This window comes from Asparagus officinalis, chromosome 7 (genome assembly GCF_001876935.1).
Source record: "Asparagus officinalis chromosome 7, Aspof.V1, whole genome shotgun sequence".
Classification (NCBI taxonomy): Eukaryota; Viridiplantae; Streptophyta; class Magnoliopsida; order Asparagales; family Asparagaceae; genus Asparagus; species Asparagus officinalis.
The window spans coordinates 147,778,210-147,799,208 of NC_033800.1; the positions used below are offsets into that span (position 1 = coordinate 147,778,210).

Consider the following 20,999-nt stretch of genomic DNA (forward strand, 5'->3'; position numbering starts at 1 on the left):
TATTTGCCTGAACTCGTGATAACATGGAAGTATATGCATTATATTGTTCAGAATCGAGTGCTGATTCAGCATTGAGATCTTCAATTGGGATTTGTACATCGAGTTCATCTTGAATTTCTCTAAGGTATGACCTTCCTTATAAATTAGGGTTAGGTTGAATAGGTGGTAAATTAAATTTCTTGTTTTCATCGTCAAAAAAAAAAATATTCTTGATATCCTTTCCCATGCTCTCAAAGAAGAATTTAATGTTGCAAAGGGTGTCATTTATCATCGAAACTCTCGTAGCACCAGGTTTCCTTGAGAAGTTTTCAGATAACGAGTCAAGGTATCGATCCCATAATTTATTAACATATGTGGGCTCACAGTGAACCAGTATAGTTGCAAACAAACGGAAAAGAGTTGCCGGCATTTGAAATATGACGGCTTCATCTAAGCATTCTCTGATGCTATTATTTGATTCCAATAAACCTAATTTTAGGCTAATTGTTTGAATGATGTGCATTGAATTCCATCCACGGTCAATAGATTCTCAAATGAGGTGGGACATCTGATGTGAAACACCCTTAAAGTTTTAAAAATTACAAACAAACACCCACAATTCAAATTTTACAAAAAACAACCTGAGAATTTCAAACTCATTAGTAAATTAAAAACATAGAAATTATATATAGTCTATAAACAATTTACAATATGTAAAAAAGCCTATACGTTTAAAAGATTGCAAAACCCCCCTAAAATTCACAATTTACAAAAAAACACTATGAGAATATCTAACCTATAAACACTAAAATGAATATACGAAATTACTAACAACCCCTAGAAAATTAAAAATTTATAAAAAATTATCACACTCCCTTTAAAAATATAGGTTTAGGAAAAAATTCTCACGGTCAATATTGCCCATAACTTTTTTGATAAGAACATAACTAATTAAAAATCTATTAAATTTGAAATTTGCCAAAAAAACACCCTTAAAGTTTAGTACATCGCAAATTACCCCTCCAAAGTTTGAAACTTTTCAATGATTTTTTGTAATTCCTTGATTTTAATGTAATGTTTAATACTTTTGTGTATTTGTAATTTACAAAATTTTAGGGTGTCTTTTACAATTTTTTAAAACTTTTGAGGGTCTTTCTTTTGTAGTTTTTTAAATTTTTATTGTGTTTTTAGTGTAATGCATAGATACATTAATTAACGATGATACTAAAGAGTAAGCCGTTCTTAAGATGTATTAGTCTATAGTTAAGTGTGCACATCACTATTCCTAGACAGTATAGTTTATATATGCAAATATTTTCAGACAATCTATATAGTGGTTAAAAGAATTTGACTTTAATGTATTATTTTTATAAGTTATATTTAATGTGAACCCGCCATATAATTTTGACTGTGGTCATCACAATTTTAATACGTTTGATTGATTGACTATATATGTATATAGACCATAATTACTTTACTTTCTCACATGAACTAATATTTGGTGCTTAATAATTTAAATTGTTACTTTTAAATTTAATATAAAGAGAAGCTCTACTAACATTTATTTATTTACTTACAAGATAATATAATCTCAATTCCTATTTTTTGCTTGAGATTTATTCCATAGTTACCCATATCAAATTAGTAACTAAAATAATAATTATTTATGTTTAAATTAGGATGATTGTAGTTGGTCACGCACTATGTGATTTTCATGAAGATATATACCTTACTTTCTATAGCTATATGTATTGCCCATGTATATTTTATAAAATAGTTGTTAATTTGACATATTAAATTACTTTTTTCTTTGTAGAAGTTTCTTCTTTGACTTTTGGATTGAGTAATCACTATATCACCATTCTAGCATAAAAGGACCTCATTCTAAATGGCTCCAAATCAATGTTTGAGTTGGACTGGAGTATGTACTATTGCTTCTATGTGTATATATTTTTTAAGAAAATCACGTTAACACTTTTTAAGCAGAAGAGAATATTCTAACCTCTGATATTATAAAAATTAAATATAGCCAATTGATGACTAGCATCGATGTTTCTATATATATACTTTATAATTTATTAAAAAGTATCATATAATCTTATATAATAAAATTGATTTAATAGTAAATAGTAATATCATTGTAATAATATTGTTTTCAGGAAAAATTCTTCATGAACTAATATGTTCTTTACGATATATAAACTATGCACTCCAAATTCTTGTGTCTTCTATAAAGCCAAAAAGTTTGAATATGAGTCTCTAATATTTTGCTCTCAGAACAACAAAGTCCATTTAGTAAATGTGAATATTCTATATGAGTTATATGTCTTATATACAATACAATTACCCTAGGCAAGTGAGTTATAATAACAATTTTTATTCACATTGTTTTGGGCAAAATTTGATAGGGACCTTGCATCAAAGAAAAAAAGAAATTTTTATATTTAGAGCACATCGCGAAATATATCATAATCTTCCTGCTCTAATTTTACAAGAAAATAGTTCTTCATACTTTTAGTTTTACTTCTATGATACGAAAAATGAGCTATAAAATTGAATAAAAATATTAAATAATGTAAATATAAGTGAAACCACAACTAAAAGTTAATGTGAATATGAATTAGATCACAACTAAAAGTTTAATGGACATATTACAAGTAAATTCATATGCAAAATTCCTTTACGAATTGAATGATTACCCAACTTTTAAAGACTTCAAGATACTAATAAACAGAGATGTTGTACTAGATCAATATGTTCATAACTCACAAATAGTGGATCACATGGCCACAGTCTAGGTTGAAGGAAACAATGACAATATTTTATTTGAGAGAGAGATTATTGAGTGGATGATCCATCCCATAATTTTTTTATTTTTATTATATTTTTATCAATTTAAATAATCATGATATTCAACGACGTGTATTGAAAATGCATATCAATTAGTAACTTTAAATTTCTAACTTGAGGTGTCAGTGCATGGGAATCATATTTCCATGGTTTTATATGCAAACTCAACGGCCCCTAAAAGTAATTCAAGATCTCTCTTGAAGAAAAATTCTCAAAGTATCCTCTCTCTTGCAATCCAAAAAGAAAGAAGTAACTTAATTATCTCCAAATTCTTCTTAATCTTTCCCTTCATTAATTAACTAATATGGATATGGATAACGTAAGTATTTGTGGCCAAATACTTTCTCTCCTCTTCAATTACTCATTGAAGTAACAGTATAATAATAATGATTATTATTAAAAAAATAGGTAAATAAAGATAATCCCCACGTGTACATGAAACAAAGCACGGCATTTTTTTTTTAATTTTTGGTTTTTTAAGCCTTTACCTGGGCCCCACTTTTCACAGTTGTCCACAAACAAAAAGCAACAAAATTCAGCACCACACCCAGAATCTCCCCTCAATCTCCCAGTCTCCTCTTTCTCCCTCCATCAGAAATTTCTTGTGGGTTAATAATAAAAAGCTCAAAAAGAGAGATATCAAAATCCCATCTTTTACCCGCATCCGAGCTCAAAATCTCAACTTTTCAGAAAGCCCCCGATCTATTTCCTGATTGGTTAATTGGGGAGTTTTGATCATGGCTGTATCAGGCATCAACTGGGACTGGTGGTCGGAGATCAACGAGTCTGAGCAGTGGCAAGAAGGAATCTTTTACTTCCTCTGCGCCTCTTATGCCTTGGTCTCCGCTGTTGCTCTGGTAACCAATCTTCCCATGTTGAATTTTATTCTTCGTAATTTGCTAATATTTGACAGTTGACCTAGTTGAACTTCGATTTTTTGGGGTTTCTTCCAAATTTGAAAAAAAGAAATAATCTTTTTCAGAAATATGAAGGCAGAGGAAAATTTAATACGGATAAATCTGATTGTGTTACATCAAGTCGCAGATTTTAAGGTAGCGGAGAAGATTTAGATGATTACATCAGAGTGTGCCATGATGGGCTTTGACTGAGGTTTCCATTGTAATATATTTTGTTAAATCTCTCTGTATGAAAGTACAAAAGTTTGCAAATTTGAAATTTCTGTTAACAAGTGAAAAGCATTATTGAAAAACTTTTAAAGATCGTTCCTCTGTACCGTAGGACTATATGTACTTGAACAATCTATACGGTCATCATGCTGATGGTCTTTACGAATAGTATGAATTGAAATATGATGTATCAGCTGACCAAATTATCAATACTTCTTTATGGGGATTTCAAGTCCTGCTTTTGGGTCAGTTTCTAATAATTAGCTTGAGTTGAGACATATTGTCTGTTTTGATATTTGTTTCGAATGTTTCTATATCAAACGATTAGAATACAGAACGTTAGGTATTGTTTTTTTACCGATTCTTTTCTAATGAAATGCAAACTTCTTTCCTTTTTTGGTGCAGATACAACTAATCCGAATTCAGTTGAGAGTGCCTGAATATGGTTGGACTACCCAAAAGGTCTTCCATCTTATGAATTTCATTGTGAATGGAGGTGATCTTTTTTACACAAATCATCGATTCTCATGTGTTATTATTTACCGGTTGCTGCTGCTGATCCTTTGTCAATCTTGCAGTGCGTGCTGTTGTATTTGGGTTTTATGCTGATGTTTTCCTTTTCAGGCCAAAAGTAAGTAGCCCTTGCACAAATAGTTGAACTATAATATTAATAGCAAAAAATCCCTTACTTGTTTCTATCTCCTAGTCTTTTTAGTTAATCACATGGCCTGATTGTTTTTGCCCTCAATGGAACTAAAAATACGTACGCTATATTTCCTTTTTTCGCCAATAAGCTGTCTGCCTGTTTCATTAAAGATGTGGGAGGACAGAAATAGTTAAAATTTGCAAAGAAAAGCTACGACAAGCATAAGTTATTTAACGCCATTAGAGGGTTGCTACTCGCTTCAAGAACAGTTTATAATTTAAAGCATTAATGATTAATGGGGATGTCGATTTTGGTGTGACCAGGTGCTAACTCTAGTATTATTGGACCTGCCTGGAATACTATTTTTCTCTACATACACACTGCTCGTTCTGTTCTGGGCAGAGATATATCATCAGGTGAGTAGATTGCAGCTCTTAGTTCCTCTTCTTAGCATGCACGAGGTCAGATGTACTTGTTTATTTTTATCAATAATTCTCCCCTTTTCTGAATTTCTTTTGTTTGCAGGCCAGGAGCCTTCCAACGGACAAGTTAAGGACTGTGTATATTGTTGTCAATAGCGTGATATATGTTATTCAGGTGTGTTAAATAAGATGCTTTGGAATCCGAGGAACTACTTTCTATTGATGTCTGCTGTTTGAATCTAAATTAACTGTGAACCATAAATAAGCTTGTCCTTTGGTGCTTATAGTGTTATAAATCTTGGTAGCTTAATGGCTGAGATGGGTGAAGACATAATTTAATTGTTTCCACTTTCTTGTAAGTCTTTTCTTTAAAGCCTTCCTTATCATTGGCTATCCTCATTAAATTTTCTTGCCATCACTGAGTAACTATAACGTATCAGAGAATCAAAGACCGTTGAGAATATACCAACTGAATTTTAAGAAAAAGATCGAGATATCACATGTTCCAGCAAATCGGACAGACAGCCTGCTGGTTCGTCATTTGAACTTGATTGTAGAGTTAATATAAGACTTCAGGCTCACGGGGTGGTTTCATTCTTGATCAAGCTTCACATTGAAAAGGATAAGAACCTAAAAAGTCAGTGTGAGTAGGTTAAGTGACACACTGATATGAATATTTATTTTCTGCTTTTTCTGCAAAAGGAAGTTTTACTGGAGCACAAGCTGTAGAGAGGGATTGACATGTAAATTAATTCACTAATAGACCCCAGTAGTGATTAATGTTAAAAAAGTTCCAATGGACGTTTGTTTCCCAAGGATCAGGAACATCATGATTGCATAATGACCTGATTACTGGTACTGAATATTGCTTGAGTTGTGTGGAATTTTAGATATGGTGCATATTTGCTTGTGTAAAGCTCCCCTGCTGTGTTCCCTTGCATTTTCAGAAATAGATTAAGCCTTAAGTGCAGATGAATCAGGTTATAACATGATGCTTAGAATAGAGCATGAGTGATGTTTAGTGAAAGGCACATATTATTTCATGTACATGCACACAAACACCAATACAAGCTCATGCATGGAATTTGTCGGTCAAGCAGCGCCTTAGGACAGAAGAGGACAAGGAAAGGAGGTTTTCTAATGTTGGTTTTGGGGGAGGAGGTTTCACTATTAGAGGGTTGTGAATCTTTTCCTTTTTTTTTTCCGGAGGTTACACAAGTAGAAATCCTTCTGATGAACTTCCTCAGTTCACTGTTGTCCACATTTGTTTTGTTTTGTACAACTTATCTTGAAAAAGATCATAATAATGTCTATATATTATTTTACACTTAACTAACGCCTAAGGGAGAAATTTATACAAAATCATCCACCTGAATTATTGAAGGTAGGTATCATGATTAATATAGTCTTCATGAGGATCACTTTTCTTATCAGGTCTGTATATGGGCATATCTCTGGATAAATGACAACAGTGTCGTTGAAATGATTGGGAAGGTCTTTGTTGCAGGTGATACTTTAATTAGTTTCTCAAATTTATCTTAATTTCGTGTATTATATTTTATGTGCAATAACATGTATGTTGTGATTACAGCTGTATCGTTTATAGCTGCACTTGGTTTCTTGGTATATGGAGGAAGGTATGTATCAGTCTCCTGTGATGACATCTCTGTCTAATTTATAGATTTTTTCCCGCTCATGTAATTTTCTTTTCAGGCTGTTTTTCATGCTGAGGAGATTCCCCATTGAGTCAAAAGGGAGAAGGAAGAAACTTCATGAGGTGCATTTTCTCTATCGTCAGTTAAATGTTGACATTTTGAACACTTATGTATCTGATGTACCCTGATTCGTTAGAGATCAAAATCAAAACATTGGTAGGGAACCGACGGTGTATCTTAATTTAATATATAAAGTTAATAGAAGATGACCTTTCCTATTGAGAAGACTAACCCAGTGTTGATCCCAAGGAAGGAAATTACTCTGACTTGTACTTGTTTAAGTAATTGTCCTTATTATTCCTATTATGTAATGCTAGATGTCTATGCATATGTGGTTATGTATAGAGTACAAGGGCTAAATGGTTGAAATCAATTATATCGTGTCTATTGATGCTTGCTGTGGTGTTCTTATGACATTTTAACATTCGCTTATGTAGGTTGGATCTGTAACTGCAATATGCTGCACCTGCTTCCTTGTAAGATGTTTTGTGGTGAGTAATCAACACTTCAAAGGATTTTGTTACAAAATTTTAACGTGATTATATATGCTGTGAGCAAATCAATGGGTTGGTAGATGTTAGCTATTTTGTTGTTCTCATAAAATAACGTCATAAAGGGGTATGCCTTCTCAATCGAAGGTCTTTCTCTTATACTGGAAAATTTTTTCCTTTTTTTTCTTTTTATTTTAACTTCCAAACTTACTAGGAAAACCTAGAGAAGAGAGTGTATGAAGCAATTCAAAAAATCCACGTCATTATTCCTCCACTCGTCAGTAGTATATATTTCGATGACTGCATGTATACACGTAATTTTCTTTAATGCATTTGTATTTCACGGTTGCAGGTTGGATTGTCTGCATTTGATTCTGAGGCATCTCTTGAGGTTCTAGATCACCCAATTTTGGACCTCATATATTATGCGGTAATTCCAAAGCAGTCGATATATCATCTATTTCTTCATATCATTTATGCATCTAACACTTACACTTTGTAATAATTGTATGAAATAGTTCACCGAGATTCTCCCTTCGGCACTTGTTCTCTACATACTGCGCAAGCTCCCTCCTAAAAGAGTGTCGGCACAATATCACCCGATTCGTTAGAGGCCATGAAGTTATGAAGCTCTCTGACAAATCAGTGCTTGGTAGCGATCGAAGCTGTGAGAAGAAATGGGAACGATACCAATGCTTGTATTATTCCTTCAGCTCTCATTTTGTCGAACTCTAGTTGCTTTAGATGATGAAGATTGGGTAGTGAGTGGATGCCATTGATGCAGACCACTTGCACATTACATTTTCTTTTTTTTTTCTCTCCATTTTCGGGTATAATTAAATTTTCGGATTGTTAACGTTATGTTTTTGCTTGATGTATCAATTCAGTATTAATATGTCAAGGGTGAGCAACTAGATTGGCAGTCCATCTCCATGATTGATCTTCTTCTGAACTAATGAGTTACTACTGCATGGCTTTCCTTTCATCACAGGCATTGAACTTTATTTATTCAAGGTCAACCTGGCTCCTCCTTTCTTAGCATCTCCAACAGCTTCCCCATTTTATTGGTATTCTCACTTTTGGAAAATTTTGAGCTTTTTTTGGTTCAACAGATTTCCCATCCAATTTTCCAAAATAGGGATGGAGGAGAAAAAATGTGAGTCTTCCCCAAATCTGTGGCATTCTTTAAATATTTGGGGAGAGATTTGTTATAAATGCAGCACGTTCTTCAAAATGAGATGCATGACAAAATAAATATAAAACAAAATCCGTAATTACAAAAAAACCATGTGAGTAGTTCCAATGCATAAGAGCATCCCAAAATAGGGATGTGGAATATTTTTATTATTGTAATAAATGCAGGATTCTTCAAAATGAGGAAGCTGTTGGAGTTGGAGCAAAAATAATTTGGAGAATATGACTTTTGCTTCCCCATTTTGGAGAAATTTTTGGGGAAACCGTTGAAGATGTTCTAAACTCCAAAACCAGCCGTACGTGATACCTTTGCAGAAATCCCCTCTTCATTCTGAAATTTGAAAATCACGTTTTAGCATATTAGTATTTTCCTGGGGTTTGCACTGAGTTTGGCTTAACTTTGTACGCCAAAGTTTAGCTTTCAACCTCAGCTCTTCATCCTCTTTAATGTTTGTCGAACCAAATATATCTGGCTCTAAAAGTAATTAATTTAAACTTGAGGTTGAAGCCTTCAAAAGCTGTCGCGGCTTATCAATCCTATTTTGATAAATTCATCCTTCGCCATTTTTTGACATACTTTTAAATCATAGCTAACAATTTTTGACATACATTAAAATTATTACCGTCTTAATAATCAATATATTCAAATCATAACTAACAATTTAGAGGCATGAGCCGCACACTCAGGAGGTGGGCATGAGTCAGATTTATTGAGCGAAGCCGGCCGGTAGCGGGCCAGGCCTAGTCCGGCCTGTAATGGGCCCGGCCCTCCACCGAGCACGTATAGAAACATGTGGGTTTTAAAGTAAACAGGATATAGTTTTGGGTTTTATATTCGAAAAATCCCTAAAAAAACTCCAAAGGAGCATCACGAACAAAGTCAACAAAGGAACAAACTTCAACAAAACCCAAGTTCTCAAAAACTCTCCTCTCTTTCTCAGAAAACAATGAAGCGCCTCCCTCTCAAATTCCTCTCATTCTCCCTCCTCTTCCTCCTCTCCTCCTCCCTCTTCTCCATCATCTCTCTAAAACCCCCTTTTCACCCATCGGACCTCCTCCCTCTCCTGCCCAGAGAGGCCTCGTGGCCGATCCTCAGAAGCCTCAACAGCGCCGTCGATCTCCTCCCCACTTTCGTCGGCGCCGCCTCTTCGTCCAACTCGACTCTCGAGTGGAAAGGCGCTTGCTTTTACGAGAACGAGGCCTGGCTCGAGTTTCACAATAAGAGCGGGTCCCAATTTGGAGGAGGAACTCTTCACATCAAGGTTTGAGTTTGATTAGGGATTTTTTTTTTGTTTAGTTTGTTGTCTTGGCTGGTGGGTGTTGATCAAGTTGGTTGCTTGATGGAGTTTTTTTGCGTGTTTTCGGGGGATTTGGGAGTTGGGTTTGTTTAATTTAGGGGAGATTTTGTATATAGTTGTGAAGTTTACTAACAATGCTTAAGGTCTTATCTGATGATTTGGTTTGAGTGGTGAGTCTGGATCAAAATTGATTGCATGTTGGGTGCTTTTTACTTGTTTTTGTGAAATGTTGGACTTGATGGATGAAATTGTATGGGAAACGAGGTTTATCGGATGTCGGGGGCATGTCGAAAGGTCAAGATCCATACCGGGTAGCGGAAATCAGGGAAATATCGGGGATATGTGGTAAATATCGGAGTGCTAAATGGAATGTGATATATAATATAACGTTGGGAAATACCCGAGGCTACGCTAAACCCCTTTAACAGCGAAAAACACAGTATAGAGAAAAGTACACCAAGATTTACGAGATTCGGCAAACTTGCCTACGTCCTTGGGAGCCACACAATTAATTTCTTATTAATCAACAAGAAATTACAATACAAGAGTAGATCTCAAACTTGAGATCTCTCAAAATACAAGTCAACACTGTAGCTACAGTGTTGATTCCCCCTCTTTAATAAATTCCCCTCAATAACTTCCCCTCAATAAATTCCCCTCTTCTTTAATTCCCTTTCTCAAAATCTCGTGAGCTGAATGAGAAAGAAGAGAGATCGCGAGAGAGGAGAGAGAGAGCGCCGCCGCCAGAGGGAAAACCATGAGAGAGAGAATAAGGCACAGAGAAAGAGGCTCTGGGTTCCCTTTTATAGGGGAACCCTAACTACAGGCTGGCGACAGGCTGCCTGAGCTCGACCTCGCCTGCGAGCGTGGGCGCTCGACCTCGCCTGATTGGAGTCGACATCGCCTGCACGAGCTCGCCAAACCCAACTCAAACTCGCCTGCGCTGCATCGTCGAGCTCGCTCGCTGCACTCGTTCGCCCCGACCTCGCCTGAAGGACACCTCAAACTCGCCGTTGACCTCGCCGACTGGAGCTCGCCCTCGCCTGAATTAAGGTTTGGTCTTCACACCCGATTCCAACAATCTTTCACTTGGAGATTAAACCGTCGTCAGCAGACTATCTCAACAAGCACTTACTCTTGTGTGGCACCGCTCTCATCACTTATGCATGAAGGGCAAGTAAAATTACGCACAACTCCAGTTTTTGAATGGTCACCGTCTTTGTTAACATATCTGTTGGATTCTTCCTGGAACATTCTCCAGTTTCAATACGTCATCTTCCAACAGGAATCTGATGGAGTGATACCAAAGCCCAATATGCTTCGTTTTAGAATGAAATACAGAATTCTTAGCTAAGTGTATCGCACTCTGACTATCACTGTACAAAACATTCTTCTCCTGTTTGAATCCCAACTGCTAATAAATCCTGAAGCCATATCATCTCTTTAGTGGCTTCAGTCACTGCTAAAAAACCCTAAAGCCATATCATCTCTTTAGTGGCTTCAGTCACTGCTACATATTCAGCTTCTGTAGTGGATAGAGTGATAATCTTCTGTATCTGTGACATTCAACTAACAGCTATAGTTCCGACAATGAATACATAGCCGGTGATGTTTCTTCGGTGATAGACTTCACCTCCAAAGTCTGCATCTATGTACTTTTGTGCTTCCACTTCTCCCTTATCAAAGTGCAAACACTTCTGTGTGGTGCCTCGTAGATATCTCAGAATCCACTTGATCGCTTTCCAATGAGTTTTTCCTGGATTCGACATAAACCGGCTGACCACTCACACTGCATGACCAATGGCTGGTTTCGTATAGATCATTACGTACATCAAACTTCCGATGGCTGAGGCGTAAGGGACTTTAGTCATACTCTCATTTTCTTCTTCTGAGTGAGGAGATTGATCCTTGGATAGGCGAAAATGGCTGACCAAGGGTGTGCTGACTGGCTTGGCGTCGCTCATATTGAATCTCTACAAAACACGGTTGATGTACTCTGTCTGAGACAACTGCAAGAACCCTTTCTTCTTGTCTCGTGATTTGCGTTATAAGGACCTTCTTTGCTGGACCCAAATCTTTCATGTCAAACTCTTTTAACAATTGCTGCTTCAAATTCCTCATGTCCTCCATATCTGTACCTGCAACCAACATATCATCAATATATAGCAGTAAGATGATATAACTGGACTGATATATTTTGAAGTAGCAACAATGGTCGGCGTTGCACTTCTGGAAACCTTCATTGTGCATGAAGCCGTCAAACTTCTGTACTACTTTCTTGGGGCTTGTTTCAGGCCATTAGACTTCGCCTGAAGCTCGTCTGAAGCTCGACTGAGGCTTTTCGTGCGTTCCAGAGTTGAAACGCAAATGGTCACGTTCTGGAGTCAAAGCAAAGCAATCACTGCGTAATCAACTGCCAACGAAGCTCAAATCCAGCTGCTAATGCAGCTCAAACCCAGCTGCGTTATGAAAACACAGCTTCCAAACGCTGCAAACGCAGCTTCCAAACGCTGCAAACGCAGCTTCCAAGAGCCGTAAACGCAGCTTCCAAGCATCGCAAACGCAGCTTCCAAGAGCTACAAACGCAACTTCCAAGCGCCGCAAACGCAGCTCAGATCCAGCTGCGTTAGCAGCTTCCAAACGCTGCGTTTGAATGCAGAATTCATGCCCAGAACGTAATTCTTGCGTTTGACTCGTTCAAACACGAGCTGAACGGTTTCAAAACCGTTTTCCACGATTTGAGGGGATCACTCTCCCACTTAGGAGCGATTTTAGGGGTCAGTTATACCCCTTAATCCCCTATAAATACTTGAAAAATCAGCTTAAATCGGATCTTTTTTGGGCAGATCATAAAAGGAGCTTGAATTTTGGGGATATCGGCATTCATTCTTGAAATATTCTTCGGCAACAGAAATCCTTGGAGATTTGCTACTTGGCTTTAAAACCGATCTTCGGTTTAAATTAACTCTTTTACAGAGTTTCAAACTTGTTCTGAGTTCCTAAACTCGTTAAGAGTTATTTCTTAAATTTGTCACACAAGTTCTCCACGACATCAAATCCGAGAGGAATAGACTTTGTTCCAACGAGGTGAAACGTCGAATCGTCAACGAGAAGCAAACTCGACACGAGTTTCGAGGGAGACATCTCATCGACATCAAGAAGAACCTAATTTTAAACAAAGGAAAGGATTTCCGTCGATTCCTTCTCTCTTTTGTAAATCGGAAATCCGATACAAGAAGATTGTAATTTCTTTTTCTATGTTTGTTAGAGAGAGATTGCATTGAGAGAATTGTAACCCGTTCTTTTCTAAGTCTGTTAGAGAGAATAACACAAATTCGATTCTCCATTTTCTTCTTGCAATTTCCCCACTAAACAGACTGCTTGATGGGGACTGTTCCAGTAGTTAATAAATTGGTAAAATGAAGAACGTTAGTCAATCACACATTGGAAGATCATGTCATTGTGTTCTATTTGCTTTTCTTCAGATAAAACCTGACTATTGCTCTTTGATGACCAGTCACTTTCCCATCAAAACACAAACATTTAAATTTTTATGAGCATCTAAACTTTTTTTTTGTGTTTTTTTTTAGAACAATGAGCATCTAAAACTTAAAATTACCAAGTATCATACCCATGTAAAAAGTAACTTGTTAAAATATTTTTGTAAAATTTCTTGTAGAACGCAAAGAAGCAACGCAAAGAAGCATCAGACACATCCTTAGGCTATGCTATCCACTCCATCTATTAGTCTATATTATCTCGTGCCAATTGAAATCTAAACAGACAGTCCTTTATTTTCTTTTGAAAACATTTATTGGATATTTAATCATTTATACATAGTCCAGATGTTGAACATCATTCTAGAACTATTTAGTATTTTCGCAGGTTGCTGGATTAATGAAACTAACTCCTAAATTTGATTTTTTTTTTTTCTGTTTCCTTCCCAGGCTGGTGAAGCTCATAGTTGGACGTGTATGGATCTTTATGTCTTTGCAACTCCATTCCGGGTGACATGGGATTACTACATTTTGGGTCGAGAACATACCCTTGAAATTGATGAATGGGAGGGAAAAGTAGAATATGAATATGTAAGTTATCGATGCTGATTATTTAAGTTGAAATGTCGCATCCTTATTTTAGATGTCTGCTTTATCTCCTGATTCTCATTAAAATTTTGTTTTGTATGTAAAATTAGGTGAAACATAATGGACTATCAATCTTCCTTATGCAATCAGGGATGATGGGGACTCTTCGGGCTTTGTGGGATGTTTTTCCTTTATTCACTAATACTGGATGGGGCGAGAATTCAAATTTGGCTTTCCTTAAGAAGCATATGGGGGCTTCATTTGAGGAAAGGCCAAAGCCATGGTTCACTAATGTCACTGTTGATGACATTCACTCTGGAGACTTTTTAGCTATATCAAAAATTCGTGGTAGATGGGGTGGATTTGAGACCTTAGAAAAGTGGGTAACTGGAGCTTTTGCTGGGCATACTGCTGTTTGCCTTAAGGATTCAGAAGGAAAGCTTTGGGTTGGAGAGTCTGGACATGAAAACGAGAAGGTTAGACCTATTCATTTTCTAGAGTCTAACTTAATTTTGTTAGTATTCATAATCTTTTTCTGCAAGAATATCTTTTTTTCCATTAAGCCTGCATCAGGATAAGTCTTTAGTACACGAAATCTATCCTTGTGCATGTTTTCTTACAATTTTTGCTGTATTATTTATCACTTTTCATTTCTTCTTTGTAGGGCGAAGATGTTGTTGCTGTGCTGCCATGGGATGAATGGTGGGATTTTGAACTGAGTAAAGATGACTCAAATCCTCATATTGCATTGCTTCCTCTACATCCAGATCTTCGAGCTAAATTTAATTCAACCGCTGCTTGGGAGTATGCTAGAAGCATGTCCGGAAAGCCTTATGGTTATCATAATCTGATATTTAGTTGGATAGATACTATAAGTGGAAACTATCCACCTCCCTTGGATGCACATTTGGTATGATATTTTTTATTTTTATTTCCTACTTATTTTACCTTTGACTCAATTGTTTTTAATGATTGAGTTCTGTATTCATATTACTATTGAATATAGTAATTATTTCTTTAGGGGATCCAGAATTTTCATATCCATGATTCCATGGGGTTGTCATTCTCTTAGGCTCTTTGCCGTGGGAAGGATTGCAATTCCCTATACAATATTATCCTCAATCTTAACCTGAAACAACCTAGGATAATTTGGTTTGCATATAGTGTTGACATGGATGAAACGAGGATCTTATTGTCATTTATCTATTTGTTATTGCTATTTTAGTTTAGGAGGGTTTACGTCTATAGGTGGTAATAGCTTTTAAGCTCCCAGCTTCCCTTTCTGAGGACATAGTGTGGACCCCATTTTTCCATCTTAACAACTAGCTTAAAAATCTTGTCTTGTACTTGAAAATAAAAACTAACTCATGGTAGGCTATTTATCTTGATAGGAAAAGTTGTAGACTACGAGTAACATCTTCTAATCCCTCTCCTCTCTAGAACATAGTATGGACCTTAATCTTCATCAATACAAGTATTTTGTTTCGTACTTAAAAATGAAAACTAAGTCATTGGAAGGCTATTTATCTTCATATAAAAGTTGTTGATTTTGAGTAGATATTTTTTTTAGTAATCAAAGTGTGCTCATTTTCTGAATGGAGGAAAACTTTTTACACAAACTATTGAAATTGTCGCCAGCGGCATGAACATTAACTACCCTTGAATATAGGAGAGGGGACAGGTTAATACTCAAGATATATAAAGTACATTGGGCAAAATTGTTCATAACATTGCACCCGCACAAGAATGAGACAACTTAGTGTTACAAGTATTCATGAATTCACTTAAAAAATTATCTCATGACATCTTGAATTCCATTTAAGTGATTTACTGGGTTTAACTGAAATATTCACAGATTATTTATATGTCTAACTGCTGTCCATTATACAATAGTCTTTTTCATCAAAACATGGCTGACTGTAAGTTAATCATGCAGGTTGCTTCTGTAATGACTATGTGGAGCAACATGCAGCCAACCTATTCCGACATGTGGAATGAAGCATTGAACAAGCGTCTTGGTACCCAGGTTTGTTCAACTTCACTTTTGTTATTCTACTTTGTTTGTTATGGTTTTTTTCCTCTTAGTTTCCAATAATTATTAGTGAACTGTTATCTTCTAGAAGGAGAGTTTTGTTAATAAACTAAACATAAAACAATGGTATAGAATAAACATGTGAAAGAAATCAATAACCTGAAGCTTGGACGAATCCTTCTTCTTTGTTTGATGTACAACTCAAGTACCTTGCGTGGTTACAAGCTTATAATATTGATGCACAGAAGTTGTCCATGCCTTTATATGATTGAATAGCACCTAGAAACTTTAGGCAGTATCTGTAATATATATAAACACAGCTAATATGCTAAAAAGATCTCATCTATCAATTTTGCCTATGCAATTTATATTAGTTGCCATGTAAAATTTTGGAATGATGGGACCAATACATGGGCATTTCCTTGATAGTTGTAGACGTCAAAAATGCTTACAGACATCCAAATATCACTCAAGACAAAGAGAAGGTGATAAACATCAGTATCTAAGTCATGGGAGATCATACAAGCCCAAAGGAAGCAAAAGGATATGTGAATCAACACAAAACAATGTGAATTCACAGAACAATGCAAACTACAGCGTGTGGGCGCGGCAGCTCATGGTGCCGCGGCTACAGCGCGGCAGCTCATGGTGCCGCGGCTAAGACGCGGCAGTTCATAGTGCCGCGGCTTGGGCGCGGCAATCCATGGTGCCGCGGCTACTATAGGGGATGCTACAGCGGTTATGTCTCGCGGGCCGAGACAGCAAACACTGTCTCGCCCGTCGAGACAGCAAAAGCTGTCTCGCGAACCTGTTTTCTGCCAACTGTTCTTGGAGGTTATAAATACCCTCCAAAGGCCATTTTTCCAGGGGGCTGATCATTGTGAGTACTTCAGAGCAATCCAGAGCAATCCAGAGCAGAGAGAGAGCAGAGGTGCTGATCTTACGGCCAATCCTTGATAATCAGGCTTTGACTTGATTTCAAGAAGAACGACTATCTTACATCGATAAGATATCGTTTCAATTTCTCACTTCGATAAACGAAGTCAGAATCATAAACCCCTCACGGTTCAATCAGAATCTGTGATTTGGTGGTCCACGAGTCAAAGCGCTCCCGGCACAGGCAAAGATCCCACGAAAGCAGTGATCCAAACAACGATCCTGCGTTTATTTTCTCAAGAGTTGTAATTTTCTTTTTGTTGTGTAAAAGAGTCTTATAAAAAGGCTGTTTTCTTTGAATTTATTGTAATCGACCGAAGATATAATGAATTCCACAACGAAACCAACTTTTGACGCAAACAAGCTGGCGACCACAGTGGGAGCCAACGGTCTCGCTGCCGAGACCGTCGTGTCGCAGCCGATCAAGATTCCAGTTGAATCCATGGTCGAATACGAATTCGACCAGACCAAGTTTGAGGAATATCTCTCATCATCCTCTTCAAGATCTTCATTATCTCGCAAGTACAAGAGGATCTCACAATTGAGGAAGAGTTGCATGCCAAAGAAGGCACAAAATGAAGACTCTCGCTTGATTGTTGCTGAGAATTTCACTCGCAACACCTCTGCTCAAAATGGCTCTTATCTAATTGAAGAGTCATCGAATCAAAGCCCGACGACATTGACGAAAAGAGCTCGTCAGAGACAGCGTCAGCGTCGTGCTCGTCAAATAGCTAAGGCATTTGAACAAACCGACGGAGTTCGTTATTATGCGGACTTAGAGTCGAGGAAACAACAAGTGGTTCGTTCAACGCAACGACGAACTACTCACGTTTCTGCACAATTCACAACAGAGGAATGGACACTCGTCAAAAGGGCTCGTTCTACCCTCCAAGAACGTATACAAAAACGTCGTGCAAACGTTGTTCATGCCCGTGCTCTCTTACAACAAAGACACTCAAGAGAGAAGGTATACAAGTCATCAAGGACATATGGATGTAGATGAAACATGATCTATTCTAAAAGAATTAATTTATTTCTAATTTTCTACTTCCTATCATGGATATTTTTGTAGCACACATGAGTTAAGCTAGCAATAGACGTGAAGACGTGCTTACTTATTTTCCAAACTTATAACCATTGTTTCTTAATAGCATTCTCCTTTGCACATATCAAGTTTGAGCAGCGAGGCTCATGATCGGATTTTAAAATTAATATGCCATGCTTCTTAAGTTAATAAATCTGTCTTGCATTTTGTATAGGCATTGAAATAACGTACATTATCACAAGCGAGTTCATTGATGGAATATATCCACTATCCGGTTCCGAATCGTTACGCAACTAGGGCTATCGCTAGTGGCCCGTGTGATGATGATGCTCCACACTCACTTGAGATATCCTCCGACTCACGTCGGATTTCCTCAGTTTGCTTGAAGTCTTCTAGTGATTCATAAATATGAACATATCAACTATGAGCCCAGAAAATTTTGTTAGAAAAATGATGAGTCAAAGGCATTAGCAAGTATTCCTAACAGAAATGCTATATTCATTGAAAATTTCTAAAATTCATAGATCGCTCATTGGATTATCAATGTGGCAATATATAGCACAACATAATTTTCATAAGTTACTCTATTTCTAGATTCACAATAGTCTTAAATCTAGAAGCCCATTGCTTGCATAGGACAATTAACCTGCATTTCAGGAGCCATTAGATCTATAGCTAAACAATAAGTAATTCATATTCAAGATAATATAACTTGATGATAAATATGCGAGCAAGATAATGTATACATAACTAGATTATGCACAATAGAGATAATGTGGATCTTTAACTCAGGGGTTAGTCTTAAATCGAAGAGCACAAGCTCTGATACAATTGTTAAGACCTAGAGGTGGGGGGGTGGATTAGGTGGTCTTATGCTCAATCTAATCGATAATGCCAATTAAGATACTAAATTACAAGTTATCCCTACGAGTATGAATAATCCAAGTTATGACCTAGGATAAGCAATGTAAACAATGAGATATATCCTATAATGCATGAAATATATAGATACCTCATGCTGGATATATAGAACATACCATGGGGTAAAAATGTGAACTAGATAGTGGATCATATAAATGATGACTAATGCAATGGGATCAAGAAATATAACACAAGTATCAAAAAACGCAAGCACACTCACACAAGATATGTATCACGGAGTCGGACCTTCCGGTCTACCGTTCCGCTCCCCACTCCAGGGGAGAATCATAAACACCCACCGCGCCATAAACCGAACAATCGGTTTGGACCGGACTTCTTTCTACACCTCGGTTCTTCTAGCTACGAAAACTCTACAACTCCAATCTTGCATCACTCTACAACCCACTAAGTGTTGGACTAGCCGTCGTCTCCTCAAGTGCTCGGCTTACAACCTCTCTCTAGGCACGTCTAACCGGAACGCACCCTCTTGGGACGACCCGACTCTACAACAACTCCTCATCGTGATACAAGTGTATTGACAAAAGTGATTCTAAATAACGACATATGTACAATGTTTTCTCAAAAGTGAGAACTAAGTTAATGACACACTCTTAGCACAAACCCACAACCAAATACTACTATGAATGTAAATACAATAAGCTCATAATGTTTGTGTGTGAACAAGAGATACTACGAATCACAACTAAATCAAATGTCGTTCTAGCTTAATAAATGATAGCATCAAATACTATAAAAAAGGCAGAAATAGAGTTTGAAAACTTCTCATATATCAAGAGTTGGCGCGGAGAATCGTTGACTGCCCAAAACCATTAAGATGATCTCCCTCCAGTCTTGTAGAATTGAATCACAAAACAAACTCATTTGCTTAAGCTTTCTTAAACACACTTAAATCAAATAAAACCTGGTTAAACTCTTCTTAACTTGTTTTTAAACTCTCTTTGGGATGTTCTTCATTTGTAGGAGCAGGTAACTCAATGTGGGTATGTTATAAACCCAAGAAATCAGCCAACCCAAGAATGACAACAACCAAAACAATACAAAACGAAATCAGCCGTTATGGTGCAAACGGCTCTCTGATAAGTCGGACTTAGAGTCGACTTATGACATATCAGTTTTTGGAGTGCTGAAATCGTATGCGTTCTGGATTTGTAAAACAGTTAAATAATAAATCAACTCTAAACATATATGAATATTATTGAGGGATGTTTCTAAACATGTAGACTACACATCTTTAAAAAATATTATCTGAAATATCCTTTCATCTTGTGAGAAATGATATTTGAAATACAGATATTTCAGATTCTAAAACTGCTAAACCCGATTTTCTAAATCAATTTGCCAGTAAATAACTCCAAAATTATAAATTTTAGGGAAGCTTCTAAACGGTGTATGATGAATGTTAGCAGAAGGATTTCTAATATCACTTCCCATTTGAGAGAAATAATTTATTTTGTAACTGGTCAAAATATAATCGGTGCAACACTCTTACAGTAGGACTTATAAACATGTTATAAGTCGACTTATATAGCCAAGCGACTTGCCTTGCTTTATAAGTCCACTTAGCGAGGGAGAAAAATGCATTTTAGAGAGTTTTCTATTCGAACTGTGCAGTGGGTTTATAAGTCGACTTAATAACATGCACAGCACTGTTCCATGTTGAAAACTGATTTTTACGTGCTTTAAAAAACAATAAATTCAAAATTATGAACTTGGAAATGTTTATAAACCTGTAATAAACATGATTACAAAGAATATTTTGGATTGCATTCCCAAGTAGCTGAAACCCATACATCTTCTTCAATTGTCCAAAACCTGAAAGACGACATACATGTTTTGACATTCATGTTTAAAACAATTTGAACTCTACAAAAGATGATAATAATTATAGAAACTTTATATAACATATGTAATAAAACTGACTATTAAACGTCTATAACTATAAAAATAATGTTCCACAAAACACCTATATTATTTGATAAATCAAAAATACGTGGTGTGTGAAAAAAGTATGAGACTTAAAGTAATCAACCACAGTATAAACTAAACTAAGATTACCCCAAGCTTGTGATCTTCACGCAGCTCTATCTTGGTACACTTGCGGTGAAGGCTAAAATTGGATCGTGAACTTGAATGCAATACTTCACTCCACTATTCGCATACTCCTCTTGATATGATTCGGGTAGGCTAATTCATCCATGCTCGCAACTACGTTGTTGTTACATTATAGAATGTACAAA

The 20,999-nt window shown here is 36.5% G+C and overlaps 2 protein-coding genes across 3 annotated transcripts in view; both read left to right on the forward strand.

Annotated features, from left to right (window-relative positions):
* Positions 3,369-8,157, forward strand: LOC109849684 (tobamovirus multiplication protein 1). The gene is made up of 11 exons (XM_020419546.1): positions 3,369-3,686; positions 4,362-4,452; positions 4,535-4,587; positions 4,926-5,018; positions 5,128-5,199; positions 6,459-6,531; positions 6,616-6,661; positions 6,738-6,801; positions 7,177-7,230; positions 7,583-7,660; positions 7,749-8,157. The coding sequence occupies exons 1-11, from the start codon at positions 3,567-3,569 to the stop codon at positions 7,839-7,841; spliced, it is 837 nt and encodes a 278-aa protein (XP_020275135.1). The 5' UTR covers positions 3,369-3,566; the 3' UTR covers positions 7,842-8,157.
* LOC109849831 overlaps positions 9,279-20,999 on the forward strand; it is a 19,525-nt gene continuing 7,804 nt past the window's right edge. For both annotated transcript variants that reach the window (XM_020419714.1, XM_020419716.1), the window contains exons 1-5: positions 9,279-9,686; positions 13,670-13,810; positions 13,918-14,283; positions 14,472-14,717; positions 15,744-15,833. In XM_020419714.1, coding sequence (XP_020275303.1) covers positions 9,372-9,686; positions 13,670-13,810; positions 13,918-14,283; positions 14,472-14,717; positions 15,744-15,833 — 1,158 coding nt within the window. In that variant the 5' untranslated portion in view covers positions 9,279-9,371. The remainder of the gene's footprint in view (positions 9,687-13,669; positions 13,811-13,917; positions 14,284-14,471; positions 14,718-15,743; positions 15,834-20,999) is intronic.